The sequence below is a fragment of the Chanos chanos genome, chromosome 5, assembly GCF_902362185.1.
Source record: "Chanos chanos chromosome 5, fChaCha1.1, whole genome shotgun sequence".
Classification (NCBI taxonomy): domain Eukaryota; kingdom Metazoa; phylum Chordata; class Actinopteri; order Gonorynchiformes; family Chanidae; genus Chanos; species Chanos chanos.
The window spans coordinates 1780737-1808716 of record NC_044499.1 but is presented as its reverse complement, the minus strand read 5'-3'; the positions used below and the strand labels follow the sequence as shown (position 1 = coordinate 1808716).

Genomic DNA, 27980 nt, shown 5'->3' with positions numbered 1-27980 from the left:
AATTAACAAAACACTCTGGAAACCTGTTTTTGCTTTGTCATTGTGGAGTACTGTGTGTAGATTGATGGGAAAAAAATGAACTGAATCCATTTTAAGATGAGTCTGAAACATAACAAAATGTGGAAAACTTGAAAGGGTCTGAAAACTTTCCTTATGCACTGTATATATATATATATATATATATATATATATATATATATCTCCTTCTTCAGGCTGATGGCTTCCCTCCCTGGTGGCGTCCACCACTGGACCTTGGGTTGCTGCCACAACAGGCACCGACAAACCTCTGGCCACAGCTCAAAGCTGCCGCTTCAACAATGTGGGCTTTGAATAGGGTCCATTCGGACTCCATGTCGCCAACCTCCCTCGGGATCAGGGAGAAGCTCCTTCGGAGGTTTGAGTTGAAGACCTTCTGGACAGGGTCCTCAGCCAGCCGTTCCCAGTTCACCCTAACTACGCGCTTGGGTTTACCAGGTCTGTCTGGCAGCCTCCCCCGCCATGTGATCCAACTCACCACCAGGTGGTGATCGGTTGACAGCTCTGCCCCTCTCTTCACCCGAGTGTCCAGGGAAATACGGCCGCGGGTCTGATGAGACGACTACAAAGTCAATCATCGACTGTTGGTCTAAGGAGCTCTGGTACCATGTACACTTATGAGCCGCCTTATGCTCGAATTATTACAGACTGTGCTCTCCAATCATAGGGTGCAGTGACAATGTTTGATTTATTTCATTAGCGGTTCCTGTCTAAGTTGCTACTAAAGAGTGCTGTATAATGTTTGTTAAGTAGGCTACTTGGGGGGAAATAACACGGTGAATTTCCTTGGGGGGTGTTGCAGAAAGCAGGTTTAGTGAAAACTCAGAGTCAGTTAACTCAGAGAAAGTAGTAACCCTCCTAATAGAAGAGCCGTCTAGCTTCATTCTCCTAGCAAAACAAAGCCATAGGGCTGTTCTATTAGGAGGTTTACTACTTACTTACTACTTAACCAATGAAGACTAATTCCTGGCTGTTCGACCTGCAGAGGTTTTCACGGTATCACTTTGTTGCTGCTGCTCTGCATTTCTGGTCAGTGCTAATGAATACTCCAAATGTGAGTTTGGGAACAGGGAGAAAGCAAGTTTTCCTACCTGTAGGTTTTGTGCTGACAAGTTAGAATGCTGTACACAGATAGCATCTCTCAGTGCAGTGCTTTGAGATACACTAAAATGTGCAGTCTGATCTCTACTGAAGCTCGCATCCCTAATAGGCGCTTTCGCACCGAACAGTTCTAGGGTCTAATTCGATAGGAACTACCCCCTGTGCAGCTTCCCCTAGAACTACATTCGTTCTAGGGCCTTTTTTCTGTTTGCTTTCGCACCGCCAGTAGGAACGCTGAAGTGACGTAAGCCGGCCGACAGTATAGCAGCTAAGAGCTGTTGTTTATGACTAACCAGGATAGCTGCACATTTTGAAGTACAAATTTAATGACTTTTAAGACCTTTTAAATACCTCCAAAAGGAAAAAAAGAACCATTACTGCGGCAAAAGAAATCGACAAACTAGACTACAGTATACGCAATGAGTTTTATTGAATTTGAATGACAGAAATATTGATTGCACATTAGATAACCTATAACTGCCTTCTCATTAACGAAAATAAAACTGTATGGCGATAGACCCAGTCCAATGCAGAAAATAATTTCCGAATTCATTTATGCATTTACCACCGCAGTAGCAGTGAATGACTTGATGGGCATAGTACTTTACGGGTGCTAGCATAGCGCTTGTGCCTTACCCTTGCTCGCGGCATCGTGTTTTTGGTTTTTTTTTTCCCTTTTTCCCCGCCGCAGCCCTAAAATCGTAAGCTGGATAAACACATTCTTATTTTAGGTTAAAATGCAGATCACAGCCACACAAGCGGACACACAAGCACCTACCGAAGCGGAGTGTATGCTACCTCTTCAATGTACAAATATACATTGGATGTTGCAAAATGGTCATTGTTGGGGGATATAAAATACCGGTAAAATAAAACATAAAAACCATGTGCCCCCTCCTACAATTCCAGACATTTTGAGACATGAACATCAAAAGCTAAATGAAATTCGTTCTAAGACTTTATATTTTGCACGGATCTTTAAAAATGGCGGTTGCAATCATCGTATACCTGCGTCTGGACCAATGGCTGTACACCTACGTCACAAGGTTCCTATTGTGCTGCAAAAGTACCTAACCTGGAGTAGGGGCTAAAAAAGCCCCTCAAAACGGCGTTCTTAGAACTAAAATCGTTCTAAGTTCCTGCGGTGCGAACACGCCAAAAAGGGGGTACTTTCTCCAACAGTTCTAAGAACTATGAAAAGTTCCTCCGGTGCGAAAGCGCCTAATGTGACAGTGCACTGTGAGAAAGTTCACATTTTTACACAACTGAACACACTGTTGCTGCATACTGCATGGTCAAACTAATACTCAGTACATACCAGCTGTCAGCTTGCTGTTAACAGTATCTGTTTAACAGTTAGCACACATTTAATGTTACTGATTCTTTGACTGTCAAAATAACACTGTTATTCTCGATCACAGTCTCTTCACTGTTACCACAGCATTAATGTAAATAATCTTATTATTACATCACTGCTCAGACAAACCTAATGATAAATCAACACTATACACTCACAAGCTTACACAACATTGTGCACACACTTCAGACTTACTCAAGTCTCCTGTAATAGGAAAAGAGAGAGAGAGAGAGGCGTATTGTACTTCCTCTTTTAAGCTTCGGTGCCTGGTGACATTATGAAATTTTGACACAAAAGCTGCAAACTCAACGAGTTGTGTCACAGGATCGTGTTTTACTTTTGCAATGGTTTCTCAGAATGAACTGATTTTGACAATTATGTTTTACATGTTTGGTGACCACTTGTTTGTTTAATATGGAGTGACACTCTGACGGACTGACTGGGGTTTTAAATGGTGGAGTAAAAGTGAACCAGGGTGATAGAAGATGGAGAAGAGAGACAGTAAGTCACAGCAAAGCAAAAAGACTTCCCTTGGTTTATTTCCAGTATAGCCTTTTAAATATACTTGATTATGTTTCTTGTATTGCCTCTCATCTGTTAAGCAGAAATAATCATTTTAGCTTATACTGTGTTCCATTGCTGTTAGCTGGCTTTCATTAAATAGTCTCCTTCTGATTAAAATAAGAAACAAGGAACAGAAATGAGCAGCGTGTGACACTGAGAACTCCTAGTCAAGCACTTTTCAGGTTGAGCGCTAGTTACAGTCACAGTGGTTGTGTTAATTATCTCTAATATAATTATTATGTAAATCCCACCTTCTCACCTGTATTCTCCTCACACATGGTCACATGTCATTCCAGGCTATGGAAAAATTGTATTGGTAATAACATAAAAGACAAAAGCTCATCTGACACATTTGATGAGCTGTTCTCTCTGGGCACAGTCCATGAGGAAGAGTCAACTGCAACACACTTTGACAATCTGTGCAGCCTTCTCAGATACTTTTCTATTCAGTCATACTGTCCCTATTTCATGCCTGTAGTTCACTCTGTTACGTCCTACGACTTTCACTTGCCTCTGGTCTAGTACCAAACTTAGCCATGGTGCGTATGCCACAGACAGCTCCTTAATGATTGGTCTGTATCGTGTCTCTCCTGGAAGTGGCTTTGGATAACAGCTTTGGCTAAATGAATAATTATAAATGTGATGTAAATGTCTGTTAGGGACAGACTCAGCCAGCGTGAGCTGTGTCTCAAACTCTCTGGCTTTTCCTATCTATTAAACAATGCCTTTGAATGTAGCAGTGTTTTTCCTATCTATTAAACAATGCCTTTGATTTTAGAACTGTGTTTTTCCTATCTATTAAACAATGCCTTTGAATGTAGCATTGTGGGTTTTTTCATCTTTATTTGTATCCTGTTCTCCAGAGGAGCAGAGTGTTGGTTGTCACTCTGCTGAGGGTTTGAGTGTCAATGTGTCATCTCAGACTGGAGGCCACATCACAGCACCAGTTCTCTCACACACAACAGTTACTGGAAATGTTACATTTCTGCTCGGTACTCCAGGTAAGGTGGTGTCTTTTCCTCCTCTCTTTTCAGAGTAGAAAAAGTCATAACAAATGTATAATAAACTCAGGTTAAACTGTTTAAATTAGCATGAAACATCTGCTTAGTTTTGAATTGTTCACAAGATATCATACTAAAGCAGAACTGTTATATTATTACAGGAGCCAGTAAACCAACAGACACACACTCACAGAATTCTGGTAAGCATCTCACCATGTCCTCTCATTTAAACACCGATATTTCATTAACATCTGCATGTCCATTTTTTTTTCAAAAATTACATTTTATTTGAGGATTTGGGTTTTTCTTTTTGTGGCCTGTGTGTGTGTGTGTGTGTGTGTGTGTAAACCCAGACAAGTTGGAAATCTTTTTTGTTTGACACCTGAATTAGAAACATACAGCATTATAGTCTTATGAGCCATTGTCCATTACCTGTGTAGTAAAATGAACAGGAAAAGTTAAAAATCTGTCTTTTGTCATTTCCTTTGTGAAAAGAGAGCTCAGTTTGTTTTGAAGGCATATGTGTAGACTACCAGAAAAAAATCTTCCTTTCTTTAGTCATGTCCCCTTTTTTTAGAAAAATAATATTTGAAATATGATTATTTTTGATGGCTGTCCTTAATTAACAATTCACTGTTACCTGGCTGTATCTCTGTAGTCATACTAACACATACTGCTGGGAGATGTAATATGTTGATTGGACATCTGTCAGCCTGCAATAATGTTCCCCAAACTAATAAACAAATTAGAGTCAGATAAGAGTTACTTTCAAGGAGATATTAATTGCTACATTACAGAATTTAGATCTTGTAATACTTTAAACTAGGGGTGACCCCAGTCAGTCGACTATTCGAAGATTCGATCTAAGGAGCCCAGTTTGATCTCATAGTCATATTGTCGCAAAATGTGGTTATGAAACAAGGATCATTCCATTCCAGCTGTGTGGGGATGCTGAATGTAAAGGTGACTCGGGACTGTGACGTGCTGAACGTAAAGGTGACTCGGGACTGTGACGTGCTCCAGGATGAAATGCTGATGTTGTCTTCTCTGGCTCCCTCGCTTTCTCACATTTGTTTTTCTTCTGACTTGCAGGGGAACAGGGTACATTTGAACATAAAAGTGCTATTTGAACCTAAAATCGGAAATCAGATACAGGTTTGGAACAGCACGTAATTCAACTATATGCCTAAGAAACCTACTCTGATTTAATTAATAATAAATAAATAAACAAGAGATGAACAGAAATGACCTGAACATGCACTCCTATTAACTTATTAAAATACCTTTAGCAAGGGTGAGCCAGGGCAACAAACGACAGATGTGGAAGTCATGCAACCAAGTTCGCATATTCAACTCTCTTTGTTAGTTATTAGATTTAATCCCATTCTGTTTAATCCAAAATGTTGTTGTACATTCTATTCTGCTTTGTGTTGACATTGTTCTGAACTTCATGGCATTAAAATGCTCATTTTATGTTACTGTTAAGGAATCATTTAACGAATAATGTTTATTCCATATTGCCTTTAATTTATAGCTTGTAGGGATTCACCTTTACTTAAACAGATGAAAGTCCAAGGCATGCGTTGGCCCATGTGTTATTTAAACCTATATTTTGTTATGTTTCATTATCAAATCATTTCTGTGTGTGGAAGAAAAAAGCTTTGTACCTACCGACTCTGGCTTCTTTTTTACTGTAAGCTATGGGCATTCTATATTCTAAATGGGCATATTTATTGTCGTTATAAGGTCACCATAATGCAGGCTTTGAGTGAGTGAGAAAAAGGATGGAACATGTCCCATTATAAAATAAATTCTCGTGCCAAGCCAAAAGGACAAATTGTTTAACTGGGTGCTTCAGTTCTTTTTTGCAGGTGTGGAAAAAATGGAAGCCAATGTTTCAAATGAGAATATGGATCAATGAGCAAAAAAAAAAAAAAAAAAAGGCCATGATTAGTCAACAATAGGCAATACTTGACAAATCTGATTCGACTATGGGAATTCTAAGTCGGGAGACCCCCCCACTTTAAACCCACGCCTGTTTCATATGTCCTGAGAGAAACTGAAAGGCCAGCAATTTGATCCACATCCAGTTTTGATGCATTTTGTTGTGGATGGTCATGTTCCTTGACACTTAATTTACACCCTGTTCTTTAAAAAAAACCCCACTATTTTCAGCTTAAATGAGATATGTGGCCAAAAGGGCAAAATGACAAAAAAGTTATAACAGTAATTATTATCAATTATTATTATACTGAATTATTAGTAATTACACTTAAAATAAATACTGGTAGTGTATGAATTCTAAAGGATCCCTTATACACTGCTTTTGGAGCTGTGCAAAGATCCAGTCCTTTTGGTCTAGGGTCCTGTTGGAGCTTGATAAGATATTTAGCTGCTCATTACGATGGGGGCCCAAAGCCTGTTTATTGGGAATTAGAGATTTTAAGGGTTGGAATAGTAACCGGTCTTATTCCCAATAAGGCCTTTCCTTCTATTTTGAGGGATAAACCCTACAAAATTCTTTAAGCTGTGGGACCCTCCTCCCAACTATCTCGGTCCAGATAAGATACAGAAACTGTCCTCTGGCTTGATGAGCTTAGCATGGAGGGGGTTTGAGGATGTTTTGTTTGCATATTTTTATTTACTTGCTTATTCTTCCCCCGAGATAACCATAGGATCAAGAACCTGGATAATGTGTATGGTATTTGAATACCTAATGTGAGAGTATATTGTGTGTTAAGGTACCTCACGATGTGGATATGACTGCACTATAATAAGTTGGTTTTTCCTTTTTTTTTCTTCACGTTATTTTTTCTCTTCTCCTTTAACAAAATTGTCTTGGTTTTCAGAAACAAAAATAATGTACAAGTGTATATATTATACACTGTATTATATTTGACACAAAAATGCAATAAAATAGAAGAATAAATAAATATTGGTGATTATAACACACTCTACCACTTTTTTGTAGACCTGACCTCAGTGAACCTCAAGTATAAGGAGTTGGTCAGAAGTGAGTATGCATATGTGACAGAGTATAACTCCCTCCCTGGAGAACATGTGCTGCTGACTGACCGCTACACTGAGCTGCTGATCATTCAGAGACACAGAGAACAGAGTGAGAGAGAGAAAGAGATTCGCTCCAGAGGAGAGAAGTTCTTCAGTGCCAGAGACAGTGAGAAGTACATCAATATCACTGTGGAGCAGTTTTTCAGTCCAGATGATCATGGAGTCATTTCAAAAGCAGTTGTTCTCCAGGGAAACTCTGGAAATGGCAAATCCTTCACTGCACAGAAGATTATGTTGGAGTGGGCATCTGGAACAGTCTATACAGACAACTTTGATTTCATATTTCACCTGAAGTGTAAAGAGATTAACCAAATTTCTGGAGATAAGAGTCTGGTGGAGCTCCTGAGATGCAGTCAGAGTTTAACACCAGCTCAGATCTCACAGATATTACAGCACTCACCAGAGAGAGTTCTCTTCCTCATAGATGGCTTTGATGAACTCAAACTCTCACAAGACAACATGTCCAACCTGTCTCTGCCCACTGATGTCCAAACTCCAGCCTCACCTGAGACCACTCTGAAAGCCCTGCTGAGTGGACACCTGCTGCCTGAGCCCTTCCTGCTGGTCACCACCAGGTCTACAGCTACAGACACACTGAGCAAGCTGCTCAAAAAACCCCAGCGTTTCACAGAGATTATGGGCTTCTCTGAGAGGGGGGTGGAGGAGTACTTCCAGAGGTTCTTTAAAGATGATCAGCTCTTACAGACACAGGCATATGAGCATGTGAAGGCAAATGAAACCCTCTTCACTGCCTGCTTCATCCCTGTGATCTGCTGGATTATCTGCACAGTTTTAAGGGAGAGACACAAAGATGGTTCAGAATTAACCAATGGTTTGGAAACAACCACCTCCATATATGTTGACTTTGTGTCCACTCTGCTGGATCACCACTGCCAGGGTTTGAGTCAGCCTGTCCGCAGCCTGCTGAGGAGTCTGGGCCAGCTGGCAGAGAGAGGGATGCTGGAACAGCAAGTCCTGTTTGATAAGAAGAGTGTGTCTGAAACAGTCTCAGATCCTGTTAATATTCCATTCCTGTGTAAGTTTCTCTTCAGGAGGAAAATCCGTCAAGAGACAATGTTCAGTTTCATGCATCTCAGTTTTCAGGAGTTCTTCACTGCTCTTTACTATGTCCTGGTGAGTGAAGAAGAGTCTCAAATGAAAGTGAGAGATTTGCTTCAACTTTTAAAGACATCAGGGTACGAAAACATTGAGAAACTGCCCCTCCTGCCAGTGATCCATTTTCTCTGTGGTCTGTCTAATAAAGACGTGAGCAGCTCTCTCATGGAGTCACAGAGTTTGTCTGTTTCTGTCACCATCCAAGACCAAATAAAGGAATGGGTTCTTAACTTCCTTGAGGAATGTGGCATGTCCTCGGCTTTTCATGTGAGGACATTCATCCTTCATTGTCTCTATGAGCTCCACGAAGAGGATGTTGTGAGGAAAGCTGTGGAGAGCTGGGAAAACGTTGAATTTTCCAGTATTCCCCTGAGGCGGACAGACTGTTGGGTGCTGGGATACTGTCTACAGTTCTGTCCACACATCAGAAAACTCTATCATAGGCTGTGGTATCACACCAGAGAAACTGAAGATTCTTCAGCCTGCAGTGTGCAGGAGTGAGGACTTAAAGTGAGTACCTCTGCACAGAGTGAAGTGACCTTTCCTTAACATACCTATTGAGAGTTCATCCCTGACTAGACTGAGTAGTTCACCCAATATAATTACATTGTACATATTTTTACTTTGTACACATGTGAACAATAATAGCATTCGACCCTACACTCTGTATGCGAACAATTTCTACTAACAGTTTATGGTTTTGGTGCTTCATTGAGAATTCATACACTGAGATTTTGTCTTCATTGGTCCATGCAGTGATTTCTGAAGTTTTGATTTTAAAGGTTGGGGGTAGAGAACCTGTCAGATGATGATGTTGGTGTTCTGGTCTCAGCTCTGGGAGAAGGAAAAGACCTGCATTTCCTAGGGTAAAAGCTATTTATGCAGTTCTAACTCATCACTAATATCAAACTTTGCAATATTGTTCAGTTATTTCATTTTAATTTCAGGTTCATGCTACTTTTGTAGTAGACCAATCCCTTTGGCCCTGATGATACAGTGACTCATAAAATGATATATATAGAAATATATATAAAGTATATTTGACCCTGAGACTTTTTATTTGTTTATCACCCACAGACTGCGGAACAGTGTTCTGTCAGATCAGGGTGTGCAACAGATCCTGAACTCTCTCAACAAACAGAAGTCTGTGGATAAACTTCACCTCACAGTGAAGACTATCACTACCAACACTGCTGTTCTACTCACAGAATTTATCCAGAATAAAATGAATAATGGGGAAATAAGGTAACAATAATTTCACCCAGCAAAATACATAGTGTTTTATCTTACAGTTCTGCTCTTCATCCCAAGACTACAAAAAATGTAATTCTGTCTCTGTATTACTCCTCATTGCTTGGGTAGACTATACTAATACTATTCTTTCCAAATCAGTACATGATGTGTGTGTTCTCTGAATGATTAATGGATCTGTATGTCTGTCTAACTCTCTAAAAGCAGCACTATGATGGTCAATCAGACATTTGGTCACATCATTGAGAAAACACATTTACTATATCTGACTGTTTTCTGTGTTCTGACTGTGTTTAGTTGACTCTGTGTTCATTACTGAATGTGTTTCTTTGTGTCTGTGCTCTGACTGACAGTGTTCAAGTGGAGAATGACAGTGTTTTGAGTCTCTGCACTTTTCTCAGTGTGTCAGCCAGGGACTTCAGAGTGAGAGTCTTCAGGTTAGAAACTCTTTGTGAACCACTCTTTCAGTGTCATTTTGGATTATAAACATGCCTGTATTTCATGTCTGTATTTCAGTCATACCTGTACAACAAGACCACCAACAATATTGTTATTATCATTATTATTACTACAACAACATAACCAAACAATACTCCAATATAATATAAAACATATAATAACTTAATAGTGAACATACATTCTTTAATGCACACAGAAACATGCTAATGAAGATGTAATGTCTATGCTGTGTGATTTCATTAAATAATTCTGTAGATGTGTAAATGGCAGCACGGTGGCTCAGTGGTTCGCAGTGTTGCCTCACGGCAAGTAAGTTCCTGAGCTCCAGTTCCAGCCCAGCCATCCCTCTCTGTGTGCATGTCCTCCCTCCGGGTTCCTCCCACCATCAAAGACATATATCTTAAGGCCGATACTCCTGCGAGTCCCCTTGACCAAGGCACTGGCAAAAGACCTGGAGTTGGTCCCCAGGCGCTGCGGCTGCCCAGTGCTCCTAGTGTGTGTGTGTGTGTATAGGATGTGTTAAATGCAGAGGATGAAATTCCCCACAGGCATCAATAAAGAGATCTGATTATTATGTGATCGTGTCTTTGACTGGGTTTCAGGTGGGGTGTACAGCATGATACAACATGATAGGGTGTTTAGATCCTCAGAGAGCTACAGCCCAGAGTGTGAGACATTCAGAGATATCCAACATTAACTGGAAAAGATTCTTCCAGATCATTTGCAGAATAAAAGTATTCAGAAACACAGGTTGAGTATCACTAATCCGAGAATCCCAGATGCTCCATAATCTGGAACTTTTTGAGCACCGACATGGCCGATGGTTTGGAAACAACCACAAATGGTAAATTCCACGCCTGACCTCACTTGCCCATGTGGGGCTCTGACGCTCTTTTGGCGCCAGTTTGTTACCAGTGATAGTCGCCAATGCCAGACCCAACCCGGCTAATAATTTTTGGTTTCCAGAACGTTCCGGCAACGTTATTTTTTGGTTGCGGAAACATCCCTTGAAGGTTGTGTGAATAAATACCAAAATACAACCAATTAGGAATGCTGTGTGAAAAGCACAATGCAACTATAAGACAATGTTAGAGTTTTTAGTTCCTAAAACGTTTGGGGAATGTTCTGATGCATAATAACCTGAAGCAAACATTCTCTAAATGTCAGGAGAAAGTTCTTGTAAAACTAACCATAGGAGAACAATAGGCTAACGTCAGTTGAACATTCTGTGTTTGCTGGGAAGTGCTTTACTCACTGTTATTTGCTCAGTGAGTAAAAAACATAGAATCATACAGCATTATAGTCTCATGAGCCAGGGTTTCTGCTAACATTTTTTTCCTGCTGGACCAGTGTCTGGAAAGAATTTATTTTACTGTACAAATTTGAAACTTACCGGTCACATTTCAATAACAGTCTATGTTACGCAAATCTACACCTGTTCACGAAACAATGACAACGACCTCAAATAAGTTTGTCTATTTAATGAACAGTAACAGTTAAGCAAAACCTCAACATTAGCCGCTAAAATGTAGGCTATTACGAAACATCTGTAACCTCTAACATCTGAAAGTCCTCTGCTGCCGACTTGAAATAAAACGTGTCTTTGCTGCTTGCAATGCACATACGCTGTGTCACTCTCTCCTCCTCCAGACGACTTAGCAGCGCCGTCTTAATTTGATTCTGTTAATGTAGGCTGTTAAACGGAGTTTGAAGTTTCATTTTACTGTTTTCATTTTTATTTCAATTTTGGCAGGGATTACCTCCCATAGTTAATAGGCTGTTTTGCTGTCAAAACACAAAGGTCCTGTTTAGGGATAGCCTTCATTACAGGTACGTTTCGTATGAGCATAGTTCCCGGACATTTTGACCGGCAAGTTTTTAATTTATCGTTTTTTATTTTAATAACTAAATTTTACGAGTCAAAAACGGTAGCCTAATTACTGGCTAATGGAAACGCTGATCTCACTATGTATATGCAAACATCCAAAATCCGGAAAAAAAATCCAAAATCCGAAACACTTTTGATGTTTGGATAAGAGATACTCAAACTGTAGTATGTTCTCTGACATTCCTCTGTTTTTACACACACACACACACACAATCGTAATAAATATTCTCTGTCTCTATCTACCTATACCTTTAACTTCTGTCTGTGTTTGACTATTATTCTCTGTATGTGTTTTTAAGTGTTTAAGTATTTGTCTCAGTGAATGAATAATGTTTCCTACAGTTGTCAAATGGTGGATGAGCAGTTGCATGATCTGCTGTCTTTCCTGAGCTCTGTGTCTGGTCTGAAAAATGTGGATCTGTATGTGAACAGACTGACTGAGAGCTGGGCTGCCATGATCCTCTCCCTCATCCAGACCTGCCCCAGTCTACAGGACATCAGGTAAGATAAACCCCTGCCCATGACAGCAATCCCATACACTCATCTCTGCTCTGCTATAACTGCTCTTTGTCTTGTGAGTGTGTGTATGTAAGGGAGAAAGCCAATCTGTATGATCACCTTGATAATGAATTTTATTGCTCATTATTCACCACTGACGATGCTTAAGTTGACTCTGTGTTCATTACTGACTGTGTTCAGTGGACTTTATTATTAATTAATTAATGTTCATTAATTATTGCATTTAGTTGATTCTGTGTTCATTACTGACGGAAAAATTACTTTAATCATTTTATGAATCACTGGAAAATTATTTATTTATTCAGTTAATTATTCAATTATCCAGCTGACAGTGTTTAGTCAATTCTGTAGTTTACTGACTGGGTTTAGTTGACTCTGTGTTCATTACTGACTGTGTGTATTTGACTCTGTGTTCATCACCAGGGGTGTAGTGGTTAAAAAAGAGAGGTGGGTAATCGCTATTTCAGAAATGTAGGAGATGCGTAAATGCCGTTTATGCGCGTTTATCCTCCACTCGACACAATGTTAAATTACTCCCAGTCTACACACACCCGACCCCACTCTCCCCTACTGGCTGTGTATAAACAGCATTTTAAATGTTCAAATCTGAGTCATTCTAACTTGTTTTGGGGTTTTTTGCGCTCACTTTGTCGTCGAGATGTTCTGCTGACATCGACAGAAGGAGGCTTTTTTCACGTTGAGAAATCGCCGTATATCCATTTGTCAGTGACAGGAATCCAGACATGGAATGCTCGTCAACCTTAGATAGACAGCTCGCTGGCTGGCAAGCCCCATATCTTACGGCTCTGTCGCGAGCCTGGCTGCCGCAAGAGACGACATGATTGGTCACAGATACTGTAAATGCTGATAATGAATTTTGCATATACTACGGCTTGTGCTGATAAAACAATAGCAAACTCTAACAACTCTAGGAAATTTTAAAGTTGCGTAAACGTTTAGAGGTACGTAAATGCGATTTCAGAAATGTCGGAGGTACAGGTGTACAGAGACGTCATTATCTGTATCTGTATCTCTTTAACCAACAAATTTAATCTATGTCTGTATCCGTATTCGGATAGTAGACTGTAGGTGTGTGAGGTTTATGCTGAAAGTCACGTTAAATCGGGCAAATGCCGTATTTTCTAACCTACTATTTACTGGCAATGCAACCTGTGCGCCTTCAAACATCAAACTGATTTAATATTGGTCTATAAATAATTATGAAATCCTCACACTGTACTTTTCATTTCTCTTGCTCTCTCTTTTTTAAATTTCTATTTTTAAACTGAACTAAATTTTTATGTACTGTCTGAACCCCACCACCACAACCCCCCTTTAACTGTAGGACACTGAACAATCAGAAACTGAAAAATGTTTTATAACTCGAAAGAGTCTGTTTTGCATTGGAAATAGAAACTATTTACAGGAAAGATATATAGACAAAATATCCTTCAATATCCTTCAGTCTTAAACACAACACTTGATATGTTAATGTTACTGCAGTTTGCAAGGGAAACATGAATTACTATTTAACAACAGTAACTTGTGCTGACTCAGATTCGGGTACATCCCTAGTAGGAGGTGCGTAAATGCCCCCACTACATCCCTGTTCATTACTGACTGTGTTTAGTTGACTGTGCGTTCATTACTGACTGTGTTTAGTTGACTCTGTCTTCATTACTGACTGTGTTTTGTTGACTCTGTGTTCATTACTGACAGTGTTGAGGTGATGGGGCAAAGCAATGAGAATCTCTGCTCGTCGCTCAGAGTGTCAGTCACAGATGGAGACTTCAGGTAACAGACTCTTTGAGATCCACTCTCTCAGTGTCATTTAGGGTTAGAAATATGTTTTTATTTTCAGTCATATCTGTAAAATTGATAACACAAGCAACAATTCATCTATGTAATAGAAGACACATGATAACTGTATAGTGTATATACATTCTTTTATGCACGCAGGAACATGATGTAACGTCTATGCAGTGAAATTTGAAGAATTCTGTACATGTTTAAATGTAAATTTGTGTCTTAGACTGGGTTTCAGAGTGTCTGTTAAAAATTACAGATGGATGTTTAGGTTCTTGGGGAGATCCAGCCCACAGACTGAACCATCACTATCAGGAATCAGTCTCACCTGTCCACACTCAGAGATATCCAACATCAACTGGACAGCATTCACCAACATCGTTTATGGAGAAAATATCTCCAGAGAAAAGTATGATCTCTGACATTGCACTGTTTGTGGACACACACACACACACACACGCACACACGCACACACACGTGCGTGGGGCACCAAGTGCCGGAGGGGGGACCGAAACATTAATGTGCAAACATAAACTAACAAACTACATTAGTTACATGAAAAATGCACAGGTCGTAAGTCCGTTGAATAAATGTAAAAGATTATTTGAGACTGTCATCGCTGGGAAACCTAACAGCCAAAAGAAAATCGAGAGACTAAAATCTAAAGTCTGCCAAAACAGCCAGTGCACATGTTAAGCTTCTGAGTTAAATGTCACTGGCTCGTGTTGACAAATCTAGAAATAACAGTGATTAAGTCCACTTTTGTTCTCTATTCATTAACACACAACGAAGGTATCTTTTTATGAAACTTCATGGAGTAGTAATCAGAGAAATATTTGTATTATCCATTTAGTTTTGTGTGCAAACAGTTTTATGATTTGTCTGACACACATTTGTCATACCATGTGCGGGGATTTTCATCCCAACCCTGACAACAGAAACACAATGTAAATATCTTTACATCACATTACATTTGTTTAGACACTTTTATCAAAATTGACGATTGAATCTATTCAATAGGGCAAAGTGCGATCAAGAAGTGCGAGTTTTTCTTAAGACAAAGAGCATTATGTTGAGAGGAACATGGTAGGAGCGAGCAGGGTATGTTAAGGTGTTAGATGTGTTGGGTGTTAGGAGAGGAGGTGCTCTTGGAAGAGGAGAGTCTTCAAGGGATTCTTTAGGATACAGAGGGATGCCCCTGCTCTGATTGCTGTTGGTAGCTCGTTCCGCATTCGGGAACCACAAACGAAAACCGTTTGGGCTGAGATTGCCTTGTGCGTAGGGATGGCAATGCCAGATGATGTTCCTTGGAGGGATGCGGAGGGCACAGGGAGCATAAGCCTGAATTACAATCAGGTAGATGTGTGCAGACCCGGAAGTCACTCTGTAAGTGAGCATTAGTGGCTTGAATTTGAATCGAGCAGCCATGGGTAGCCAGTGGAGGTCTATGAGCAACATTGTGAGATGTGCCCTTTTAGGCTGATTGAAAACCAGTCATGCCGCCATGTTCTGGACCATCAACAGGGGTTTCCCTGCACGTGCTGGAAGACCCACTAGAAAGACATTACAGTAGTCAAGCCAAGAAATAACCATGACCTCTACCAAGAGTTGGGTGGCATACTGAGTCAAGGAAGGCCTGATTTTCCATATGTTATAAAGTGTGAAGCGGCACGACTGGGAGGTCGATGCAACATGGCCGGAGAAGGATATTCATCAATCATGACACCCAGGTTTCTCGCTACTTTCACTTGGGTAAGAGATGGAGAGGTGATTTTTATGCTGATATTGCGGTGGATATATCGTTTGGCAGGGATGACAAGGAGGTCAGTCTTAGAGAGGTTTAGTTGAAGGTGGCGTTCCTTCATCCATGCCGAGATCTGCGCTGAGACCGTGGGGTGGTGGAAATGACAGGTAAAGTTGGGTATCATATGCCTAGTAGTAATATGAGAAGTCATGCGAGCGGATAACCGGACCCAGGGAGATGGTGTATATTTCAAAGAGAAGGGGTCCAAGCTCCAAGCCTTGGGGCACCCCTGTGGTGATGGGATGAGGACATTTGTCCTTGCCATGATACACTGAATGCGCTATGCCCAAGATGCCCATATCGGAGAGAACGGAAAGCAGGATGCGGTGGTTGACTGTGTCAAAGGCTGCTGATAGGTCCAGTATGATGAGCACTGAGGACTGACCTGCACCTCTTGTTGCCTTTAGGGCTTCTGTCACAGACAACAGAACCGTTTCAGCGGAGTGGCCACTCTTAAAGCCTGACTGATTTGTATCAAGGAGGTCATTCTGAGTGAGGAATTCTGAGACCTGTTTGAAAGTCACCCTTTCGATAACCTTAGACGGAAACAGAAGTAGAGAGACCGGTTGGTGGTTCTCAACATGAGCAGGGTTTAGTGCAGGCTTTTTGAGCAGAGGTGTTATCCAGGCCAGTTTGAATATGTTTGAAAATGTTCCTGATGCCAGTGAAGTAGTTATCACATGCATGACTGCTGGCACAATGGTGGATGATACAGCTTGGAGGTGGCTGGTTGGGAATGGGGTCCAGTGGGCATGCAGCAGGATGGCTACATGTCAGGAGCTTAGATACCTCACTTTCAGTGAGGGGGGTGAATGAGGAAAGTGAAGCGCCATTGACCGGGGGAGACAGAGAAGGACATGTAGTAGGACTGCTACATGTCTGGCTTGCAGGTGCCTTGCCTTCAGTTAGGGGGCTGACCAAGGAGAGTGATGAGCCCTTAGCCAGGGGAGGCTGGTTGTCTCTGAGTGGTTCAGAGAATTGGATGGCTGCCAGAGGGAGACAAAGTTATCTGCTGAGAGATCAGTGTCTGGTGGAGGTGGCGGTGGATTGAGTAGTGTATTGAAGGTGTAAAATAATTTCCGAGTGTATGAGGTACTGCTGATCTCGTTGTTATAAAAGCAGTTTTGGCAGCACTGATGCTGGATGGGAAGGAAGATCAGGAAGCAATTGATAAGCCATGAGATCAGTGAGGTGGAGTGAGGTCACTGGATTTACGCCATTTTCTCTCGGCGGCTCTGATATCAGTGCGCTGCCTTCAGACGGTAACAGTCAGCCATGGGCGACACTGGGTGGAGCAAGCAGATTTTGTGGATAGAGGACACAGGCTATCAGACATGAGCTCAGTGTAGAGCAGAGAGATTCTGTGGCATCATTGACCTCTAGTGAGGAAAAAGTGCTTAGAGGAGGGAGAACGGAGGCAACCACTGAGGAAAAGTGGGCAGGAGACAGGTTGCAGAGGTTGCAGCAGAACAAGACTCGAAAATACTCGAAAGAGGTGTATTTGTGTGGAGGCAGCACTGGAGTGAATTTCCATCTGTTGGAAATTAGAATGCCAGCAGCACCTCCTCCCCCGTACCGACGGGAGGTATGGGAGAAAATATTGTTAGTGGACAGAGCAGCCGGGGTAGCAGTGTTTTCTGGTTTGATCCAGCTTTCAGTGAGAGCTAGTAAGTCAAGCAATAGCAGGTTAGCATGTGCATTAATGAACTCAACTTTGTCCATCCCAACCGAGAAGGACGTACATGTGGGTGAAGAGTGTTGCAAAGCACAGATGTTGGCCAAATTTCTTATACAACAAAGCAATGACGTTCAGGGCACCCAAATGGCCAGCAGTGGCCCTGCACACACACACAAAGATACACACGTACACACACACACACATGCACACACTTTTTCTAATAGTGTAATTGACAGAGTTAGTAAGTTAAAATTTGTAACATGAGTCAATTACAAATTCTCTCTCTCTTCCCTTGTCTGTGTATCACCTACTTTTCTGTATTTCTGTCTGAGTGTTTGTTTCAGTGATTAAATAATGTTTCATGCAGGTCTCCAGAGCTGGGATTGCATGACCGGCTGGATGCGCTACTGTCTTTCCTGAACTCTGTGTCTGGTCTGAAGAAAGTGGATCTGAGTGTGAACAGTCTGACTGAGTGTTGGGCTGCCAGGATCCTTTCCTTCATGCAGACTCAATCTCAATGCCCCAGTCTACAGGACATAAGGTAAGAGAAACACCTGTCCATGAAACCACATCTGTCTGGTTATTCATATGAATGCATGTTTTATGATGTTTGTTTAACGTTTGGTCGTGTAGGCCAAGTTTAAGGTCTGGCTGTATTTGAGTACAGCGTGTCTGTTCTTTTGAATTTTAGTTTTGATGCTGGTAAAGTCTGGAAAGGTTTCTTTCTGGAGAAGGGAATCAGGTCACTGCAGCACTCTCAGAAACATCCAGACTGTACTCTGACTGTTGATGGGTTTGTATCTGTAATTGTTTATAACTCTGTATATTAGGAATGGCCACTTAAACTATTTTTATTTGCCGTATTTTATTTTATTTTCATTCTATTTTTTCAAATATGGTTTGGTTATCTGGTCCACATGAAATATAAAGCAGATTTATTAAACAAACTCAGTTGATCCCAGAACCATTCAGGAAACAAATTAACAATTACACATTATAACAATGAATATCTAAGTTTCTTATATTTTATTTGGTAAAAATCATTCATGCAATTTAGGATTCATTATTAAATAGTTAAAAAATCTTGTTTGTTGTCTTGAACTATGTGCCACAGCAGAGCACAGTAACAATTACAAACAGCTTAAAAAAAAACAAAAAAAAAACAGCTTTTCCTTCACAACGTTTGGAAATATCTAAAATTAGTCTGACATTCAGATGCTGATATTGCTGCTGACTGAGCTGGTTGATTTGTGAGAGACTAATGTGAACAGACTTTAGCATCTTTAGTTTTGTCCACTTCACCACCATTACACATTACGCCTCCCCTCAGTCCTCATTACACATTACACCTCCCCTCAGTCCTCATCACACATTACACCTCCCCTCAGTCTTCATCACACATTACACCTCCCCTCAGTCCTCATCACACTACACCTCCCCTCAGTCCTCAAACACGCTCAACAATCCATTGTAAAATCATCATACACTGAATCATACAATCTTACCAAAACAGCCATAATTGAAGTTTATATATTGACTTGGCCTAATGTATTAAACATTTACCCGAAAACAGAAATTCTATTTTGCACAAATAGGAGACTGAATACTGACTGCATGTCAGATATATGGTAATCTGAATACCCGTATACATTCCTGTTCTGTATAGAACTGATCCCATCTGACTAATCTTATAAGGAGGACTAGTAGGGATATAACAATACACTCAGCTCGTGGTTCAGTTCAATTCACAATGCTTATGGCTCTATTCTTCCATGATATTTTTAAGAAAACCAATTTAACTGACACTAGAACTGGATTTATTTTGGATGAATTAACAATGTATGACAGCTTGACCCTAGGAGGAATTCTTTGAGAGCTAGACAAAAATAAATAGTCTTCAACCATAAAATAATATTAAATTGAATGGGTCTGTCTTTATTACATGAATATGAAATTATGAAAATTGCACTTCAACACTCTCTCACTTATTACCTAAAAAGTGGATGAGTCTGGAGCACAAAACTTTTCAGTGCCCACTCACTTATCGATAACATGCGCCGTTATAGTAATGTAGCTCTGAACAGACCCAGATGTCATCACTGCCACAACCTCCGCACTTTACAGAATTTCTCTCACTTTGGTTTTTGCTTTGTTGTACAAGGCTGGTATTACAGACTGACTAAAGCATAGGCGTGACGGGAAGATGTATTTGGGCTCTAGTGTCTTAAGTAGTAGGCGAAATCCCTTGTCGTCGACTACCGAGTATGGTCTCATAGCTTTAGTGATAAACACTCCTGTGGATCTGATGATATCTTGTGCTCTTGCACGTATGAGGCAATGGGGATGCAAAACCTTTTTCGAGAGAAATTTGGCCTTTAAGCACTTTCTTTCTCACATCCCGAGACCAGAGTATGTCGTGGTTGATGCTGCATACTACTCGTGGTATTATCAGTAGTGTAGCTGATAATTTTTCTACAGTGTTTGCATACTGTCTTCGTTTTGTCAGTTAATTTGTCGCCATTCTCCTGTTGAATGACTGGAAAGCCGAAATGTTGTCACACTTCTGATTTAAAGGAGGATGGGGCATCCTCGATTTCAATCTCAGCTCCAGCCACACTCATTACGTTTCACGCTGACACTGTTAGTCTGCTACTGAAACCTCCTCTTTTTGTCTATGACTGAAACATGTACAACGTGAGGCCTAGATTGGAATGCCAAAAACGTAACGTATGACTTTGTGCACTGGTAACACAAATAATGATACAGATGACTACTTTTATTTTATATATTTATTTACTACCGCTGATTAATTTATATGATGCGTACTGCCAACTTATACCATGTGCACAGTCACATTTTTGAACCGTGATGTGTCGAGCCATGATGAATTGTTACACGCCTACGGACTAGCTATAGAGACACGTACATACAGATAATAGTAAAGATCCAGACAGTAATAAGGAGGGCGCTGTCATTTTAGAGAACATTATTAACACAGTAATACATGGACAACAGTGGTACAATGTTAATATTACATAACAGGCATTAAAGCATAGAAGATATTACAGTAATATTATTGTATATAACATATAGATTAATATTCATTATCTTTCTCTCTGTTTATGGGGAGCTGTAGATGTAAGTGAGGTTTGTGTACAGCAGAATGGTGATGTGTTCTGTGTCTCTGGTTCTTTATGTAGGTGGGAATGCACTAAACCCTCAGACCAGTGTACTGAACGACGGTATTTCAGTCAGGACTGCAACCTAAAAGTGAACCTTCAGTTGTGTGCAGAGAGTTTTAAGTAAGAGAAAAGATACTTAAGTTCTTATACTTGTGTATGTTGTGATTTCACTCAGTTTTGTAGTTACGGGATCAGGCAACCCGTCTCTTGTTTTTATCATGTCAGCTCTTCCACAAATTCTGTCATAAATCATTTACCATACGCTCAATTTCTCTCTAATATTATTTCTTAAAATTTTCACATTACTATTGTGTAAAGCATCGGGGTTGTTTTGAATTGGCATGCCAAAGTGTAAGCCATGGGAAAATTCCTTTAGTGAGGGGAGGTACAGCATGACATCACCAGCCTATAATGATCATATCTGACATTCTTTTATGGTTAAAGCTTCTTCTCTTTACTGGATGTCCTATAGACTCAGCCAACAGGTTTTAGGCTTGTTGTAAAAATGTAAGAGAAAGGGTGAGGCTCCTCTCCTGGTTCCCCAGACAGTACCATCATGTATAACATACAGAGTGCAAAAATCATTTCAGAAATCATATAATCATTAGTTTAATCTTCAGTTGTACACTTCATTACTTAATATAATGTAAAACTGTACAGTGTGTAATTGTATAGTGCATATAAATTCTCTACTGCAAACAGGAACATGCTAAGTATGATGTGTATCTATGTTGTGAGATCTGATTAAATAATTCTGTAGATGTGTAAATATAATTGTGTGTTTCTGACTGGATTTCAGGTTGTGTTATAAAGGTGCCAGAAGGGAGTTCACGGCCTTGGCGGACTCAAGGCTACAGACTGAGCCATCACTTTCAGAAATCACTCTGATATGTCTACACTCAGAGATATCCAAGATCAACTGGGCCAGATTCTCCCAGATCATTTACGGAATACTACCTTACAGACAAAAGTATGTTCTCTGACATTTTGCCGTTTTCTCCCAAGCACACACACCCACATCTGCTACAGTGTCTGTTTCTGTGTTATTGTGGGCCCAGTGGTAATTGCAGGTTCTGCCCTAAGAAACGTGTGTCAAGCAAGTCCAACGGATAAGCTCATTTAGCACTCCTTACATTTCTTGTTTTCTTGGGTCTTTGTAATTCTGCGTGGAGCTTCCTTGGTGCTTGGATAGTGTGGCAGCCAATAATGAAATAACTACCATTGCTGTAATAACTGCCAATAACGTAATAAAGCGACTCAGGAGGGGCAGAAAGGGCCTCATCCAGGCTGTTCTCAGCAAGGATGGGGAGGTTCTGATCTTGACTGAGGATGTAGTCGGACGGTGGAAGGAACACTTTGAGGATGTCCTAAATCTGACTGACACACCATCTGCAAAGGAGGCAGGGCCGGAGGATTCGGGGGTTGGGGGTCGTACCTCTGCCTGAGAGGCGGTGGTTCCCATTTTTAAAAAGGAGGACCAGTGGAGTGTGCTCTAATTATCAGGGTATCGCACTGCTCAGCCTCCCTGAGAAAGCTCACTCCAGGGTGCTCTGGACGACTGTTGAACCTTGGATTCAGTAGGAATAATGTGGATTCTGAGCTCTGGGTAGTTACTGAAAGAATGAGATACAAGTTTATTTGTACATGTTTGGGTGGCCTGCGATGGACTGGCGACTTGTAGAGGGTGTTTCCCCGCCTTTCGACCAATGAATGCTTGGACAGGCTCCAGCAACCTCGCGACCCTTATTAGGATAACTGGCTTAGATAATGAGTTAGTGAGAGGGTGACTGTTTGGGTGTCTTGCGGGATGTATAGTTTAAGGTGGCTAAGGCACCTTCAGGGTGCTGCCACTGACTCTCTCATCTAAAAAATCTTATGGTTGAGTGTTCCGTAGTTAAAAATTGTTACGAGCTCTGGAGACTGGTTTTGTGCGGCTACGTTAATTTTAAATTGTGTTTTTGATGAGGCATGTGTAATCCTTCAGGAATATATTGAGGAGTATTGAGAATGTTCTATATATTATTATTCCCTTTGTTGGCATTGCCAAGGTCAGGGCTTGAATCCTAGTCATGTTGTGCTGGGACAAGTGCTCTAACTTTTTAGCCACTGCACAGACATTAGTAGTAGTAGTAGTAGTAATCGTAGTAGAAGTAGTAGTACTCGTATTATTATTATTATTATTATTATTATTATTATTATTATTATTATTATTGGTGTTGTTGTTGTCTTTCTTTTTGTAGCAGTAGGAGTCGCAGTAGTACTAGTAGTAGTAGTGGTAGTGATAGTAGTAATTTGTTGGGTTTCATGGTTTGTCATGGGTTTGGTCGTGATTTATTTGAGTTCTACTTTGTGAATTATTTATCTGAGTGTGTTGCAGTCATATTTTGAGACTTGTGTCTCATCCCAACAGGGTGCTGTCTGTATGCATGTACCTTTGTGGTCATGTAGCACCCTAGTAGGTGTATGCCTCTGTGTTCAGAGCATTGTATTGTATGTCTCCTACTCAAATAATCTGCACTAGCTAGTAAAACCACTGACTGGGTAGTTATTCTTTAGACCAGTTGCACAGTCCTGAAAAGCCTGACCACTGTGTCTGTATTGGGGAACTCCAGCCTACAACGGTATTACAGGGCTCTGCCACGCTTGGAGGGAGTGACATGTTTAAACCGCAGATCACTTATTGGATAGTTAGGGTCACACAATTTTTTTTGTCTGTATGTATCTTTAAATGTTTATCTCAGTTATCAAAAAGGTTTTTCCCCACAGTTCCACAGAGTTTGATGAGCAGTTCCATGGTCTGCTGTCTTTCCTGCACTCTGTGCCTGGTCTGAAGGAGGTCCATATGACTGTGTGGAGACTGACTGAAAGCTATGCTGCCAGAATCCTCTCCCTCATCCAGACCTGCCCCAGTCTACAAGACATCAGGTAAGAGAAACTCCTGTCCATGAAGTCAGTTCTCTCCAGTCATTTGTGTGAGCCTATTTTGGTAATCAAACATTTTGTCATACTGACAGTTTATTATCTGGGTGTACCTGAGTGCTCACTAACAGTGTGTCTGTTTTCTGTATTTTAGTTTTAAAGCTGGTGATAGTGGAAGAGGCATATTGCTAGAGGAAGGAATCAGGTTACTGCAGCACTCACAGATACGTCCAGACTGCACTCTGACTGTTGAAGGGTTTGTATCTGTAAATGTTTACAATTCTCTGTATAAGTGGTGGCCATAAGAAGATACTGTCCTACAAGTTTTGAATATTTACTGTTGGTCCCAAAACCATCCCGTGCACAGAATGCCATTACACATTATAACACTCATTATCTCAGCCACTTATATTTAATTCAGTAAAAGGAGTCAATGCAGTTTAGGATCCTTTTACTGAAGAAGAATAGAAAACTTCTACAAACAAAAATCTTTTTCTGGTATCCATGTTGTTAGCACCAGCAGCCTCACTCTCCTCAGAAATTCCATCATAAAATCATCAATTCATAAAATCTTACCAAAGCAGTTACTAAAGCAAGTCTTACCAAAGCAGTTGTAACTAAAGTTCACATTAAGCTGCAGTGCTTTCTTCATCCCTGGTTACAGAGGGCAGCACCCTGGGTTTGTTTACTTTGTTCCTAAAGTAGTATCTCTTATTCCCTTCGGAGTACAGCCTTTCTCTACCCCTCTATCTCTATCCCTTTCTAATTTAGAGGGAGTCACTAAGCTTCGAATGTACAGATCGTCTATCCTTACTCAATACATGGCTGTGTTCATAAGTAGCATCTTTTTTTGATGAAAAACACTGGCCAGAGTGTTTTTTCAAGTAGAAAAAAACGCTGGCAGCATTTGTTTCAAAAAGCAGTTTAGAGCATCTTTTTGTTGCCACAACAACAGCTACTGCAACATTTTCATGAAACAAAATGGCGAGAAGGAGCTGGCCTTTGCTCTGGCTTTTGAAGCTGAAAGGGGGAGGATGTCAGTTTTACCTGACATTTGTGGGTGCATGACATTGTATGAGGGAGATCGCAGTGTGGTGCTTACCATAATTTAGTGATGGAGCTCCTTTTGCACGATACGTGGACTGAGTCAGTTTGAAGACCTGCTCCAAAATATTGGACCCACAATCACAAGACCATCAGCCTGGACGAACAACTTGCATCTGTTTAAGGTGAATCGACTGACTTTTCTAACCACTCCTGATATGGATAGGTAGTGTTAATGTAGTGTCGAGACAGCTAGCATAGTTAACATAAGACAGCGTAACGTTACCGAACATAATTTAAAATGCATTCTTGCTCCCAAGTGGCTTACGGTTCACAAAGGACATTTATAGAAACTTGTTATCTCAACATAAAACAAAGTTTTGTAATTGGTTTCAATAAAATGTCTGTTTCTTTGAAGGTATTTGGCAACAGGTGATTCCTTTCGACCTATCACCTCCATATTCAGGGTTGGTGCCAGCACTGCGGCTGGAATTGTCAGACAGGTCTGTGAAGCAGTCTGGGACTGTGTCCTACATGACTCCATGCCTGTGTCTGATACAGCAGAGTGGAGGAAGGTTGCATCAGACTTCCAGAATCTTTTGGGCTTTCCCTGACTGTCTTGGAACAATGGATGGGCATGTTATCATCGAGGCCCCTCCATCCAGCGGGTCCTCGTATTATAACTATACGGGGACATTCTCCATCGTCCTCCTTGCCATTGCAGATGCATGGTACTGATTCAGGGTAGTTATTGTTGCCTATGGAAGAAACAGTGATGGGGGAACACTGGCCACCTAAGCCTTCAGATCTGAGGCAGCTAATGTTCCACCAAATACCCTGATACTTCCCGAAAAGTCCCCCCTCCCTGGAGCAGAACGTTTAGGAGCCTTGCCCTATGTTTTCCTTGCAGATGAGGCATTCCCACTGCGCTGCAACACCCTTCACCCCTACCATGGCCACAATACCAGAGAGAGGAGAGTTTTCAACTTCTGACTCTCACATGCATGGAAGATGATAGACTGTACCTTTGGTATACTGGCAGCACAGTGGAGGGTTTACCGCAGGGTGCTGGGTGTGTCTCCAGAGGTGGATGAGAGTATCGTCAAAGCCACCTGCATGCTCCAAAATTTCTTGAGGAGTCATAGTGACACTGTAGCTACCTCACCTACTGCAACTTTGACACCCATTGCAGAGCCATCTTTAGGAATGCAGGGAGCACCCAGACTTTGCACCAGTAACGCCAGTACAGACGCAGTGGCATGGAGGGATAGATTTGCAGGGTACTTCATGTGTCCAGCTGGTTGGGTTCCCTGGCAGAACCGTTTCTGGTGCAGCAACAGTCAGCGTCATTTCTTAAAATCAACAGCTCTTTTAAAAGCTACCCAAAACCTCTGTTTAAAAGTGGTTCAATTCCATCACTATTCAACACAAAATAGGCCCACACTTTACACAAAATATTTCTTCTTGTATTGCAGCCTACTCCAAGTAGCTGTTTTCAGTTTTTGCATGTTTAAGTGCTTAGCAGACCATTTCTATCCAAAACGACTTACAAAACATTTCTTTCTTTTGTACAGCAGTATAAACTGCCATAGATCTGACTACACAGCTCTTTATATAACATTACCCCATACATATCTAACTTCCATGGCTGTTTCAGGCCTCCATCAGAGCCACTTCCTCTGTCTTTTTGCTCTCTCCTTTCTCTCTTATATTTATCACGCAGATATTTCCATTTTTGACAACAAACATCGCCTGCGTGACATAACATGATAATTACGTGAGGCTGTGCTACTTTTTTTTCTGTGGCGAGACACCATTTGAGTAGATAACGTTACATTGTTAGCGATCTAGCTGGTTATCTGGTTGCAGCTAATGTTAGCTAACAGGATAGTTTTGCTAACAACGAGCAGTAAACACAAACACTTACCAGAAACTCCTGGAATCCGTCCAGTTTGACTCCAGTCGACCTCTTTATGATAAGTGGTATGACAGAGTTTCGCTGTCATGCTGTACAGTACGCTCAGGACGTTTTTTTAAAACGGTCTACTCCAAAGGATTATTATGTAAAGCAGGCACTGACAGCTTAAAAATAAAAAGACCCTACTTGGGAACACAGCCTTACTGTTACCATACCCTATAGCCCACTATTTCTTCACTTTACTTCCATAAAACTACATGTCGTTAAGTATGAAAACCATTAGGGAAATAAAATACTAAAAACTAAATACTCACAGAAGCAGAGCTGAGCAGCACGATGGCTTTAGGAGTCCGACTGTCGTGGAAAAGAAATAGTGACGGGATGGATCAAGAACGTTTACGTTTTAAGACAAAATCTTTTCTTCAACGAGGCTAGAGGAACTCACAAGCTTTTCTGGTTACCCGGAGCGCAGTCTGTTCGGTTCTGTACCGTCAAACATTACTAGAGAATCTCACGGGCTTTACCTCAGTTCACTGTAAGGGTTATCTGTTAACCCCCTTCCGTACAGAACGGCGGACAGGCTCGTGTCGCCCTAAGCACCAGTTAACAAACTGTTAGCTTCTGCGCCAACATATTCAGCTAAATCCGAAACACTTATTAGTGTGTGTGCGCTAAGAGATATTCAGCTAAACCGTATATCTGTTGCGTTTCGTAAAACACATTTCCACATGTGTTTGACGTCTCAATGGTACGACATCTTACAGTGTTTAATGAAAGCACGACTCAAACTCTTTTTCTTCACTGTTGTGCGCAGACAACTGAAAACTGACTTAACGTGCATCCCTACTCTGTACAGAACTGATACCATCTGACTGATCTTAGGAAGAGGATTAGTCGATGTAGCTATAAAGACACATACACAGAGATAATAATAATGTTACTGACATTAATAAGGAGACATATACACAGAGATAATAATAATGATACAGACATTAATAAGTAGACATATACATAGAGATCATAGTAAAGATACAGACATTAATAAGGAGACATACACATAGAGATAATAGTAATGTTACTGACGTTAATAAGGAGACATATACATAGAGATAATTGTAATAACAGACATTGTCATTTTAGAGAACATTATTAACAGTGTAGCCTACTATACATAGATAGTTGGTGAGCATAATGCTCATGTAAAATTGCTGACATTAAAATATAGAGAATTACAGTAATATCTGGTTTTTATTTTTGTCTCTGTGTGT

At 40.8% G+C, this 27980-nt stretch overlaps 1 protein-coding gene and 1 pseudogene across 1 annotated transcript in view; both read left to right on the top strand.

Annotated features, from left to right (window-relative positions):
- The first annotated feature begins 350 nt into the window (after nucleotides 1-350).
- Nucleotides 351-25408, top strand: LOC115811239 (NACHT, LRR and PYD domains-containing protein 3-like; annotated as a pseudogene).
- A 13-nt stretch (nucleotides 25409-25421) lies between these two features.
- LOC115811238 (NACHT, LRR and PYD domains-containing protein 3-like) overlaps nucleotides 25422-27980 on the top strand; it is a 36129-nt gene continuing 33570 nt past the window's right edge. Inside the window, exon 1 of the mRNA XM_030773358.1 lies at nucleotides 25422-25525. Within this exon, the coding sequence (XP_030629218.1) occupies nucleotides 25422-25525 (104 nt within the window). The remainder of the gene's footprint in view (nucleotides 25526-27980) is intronic.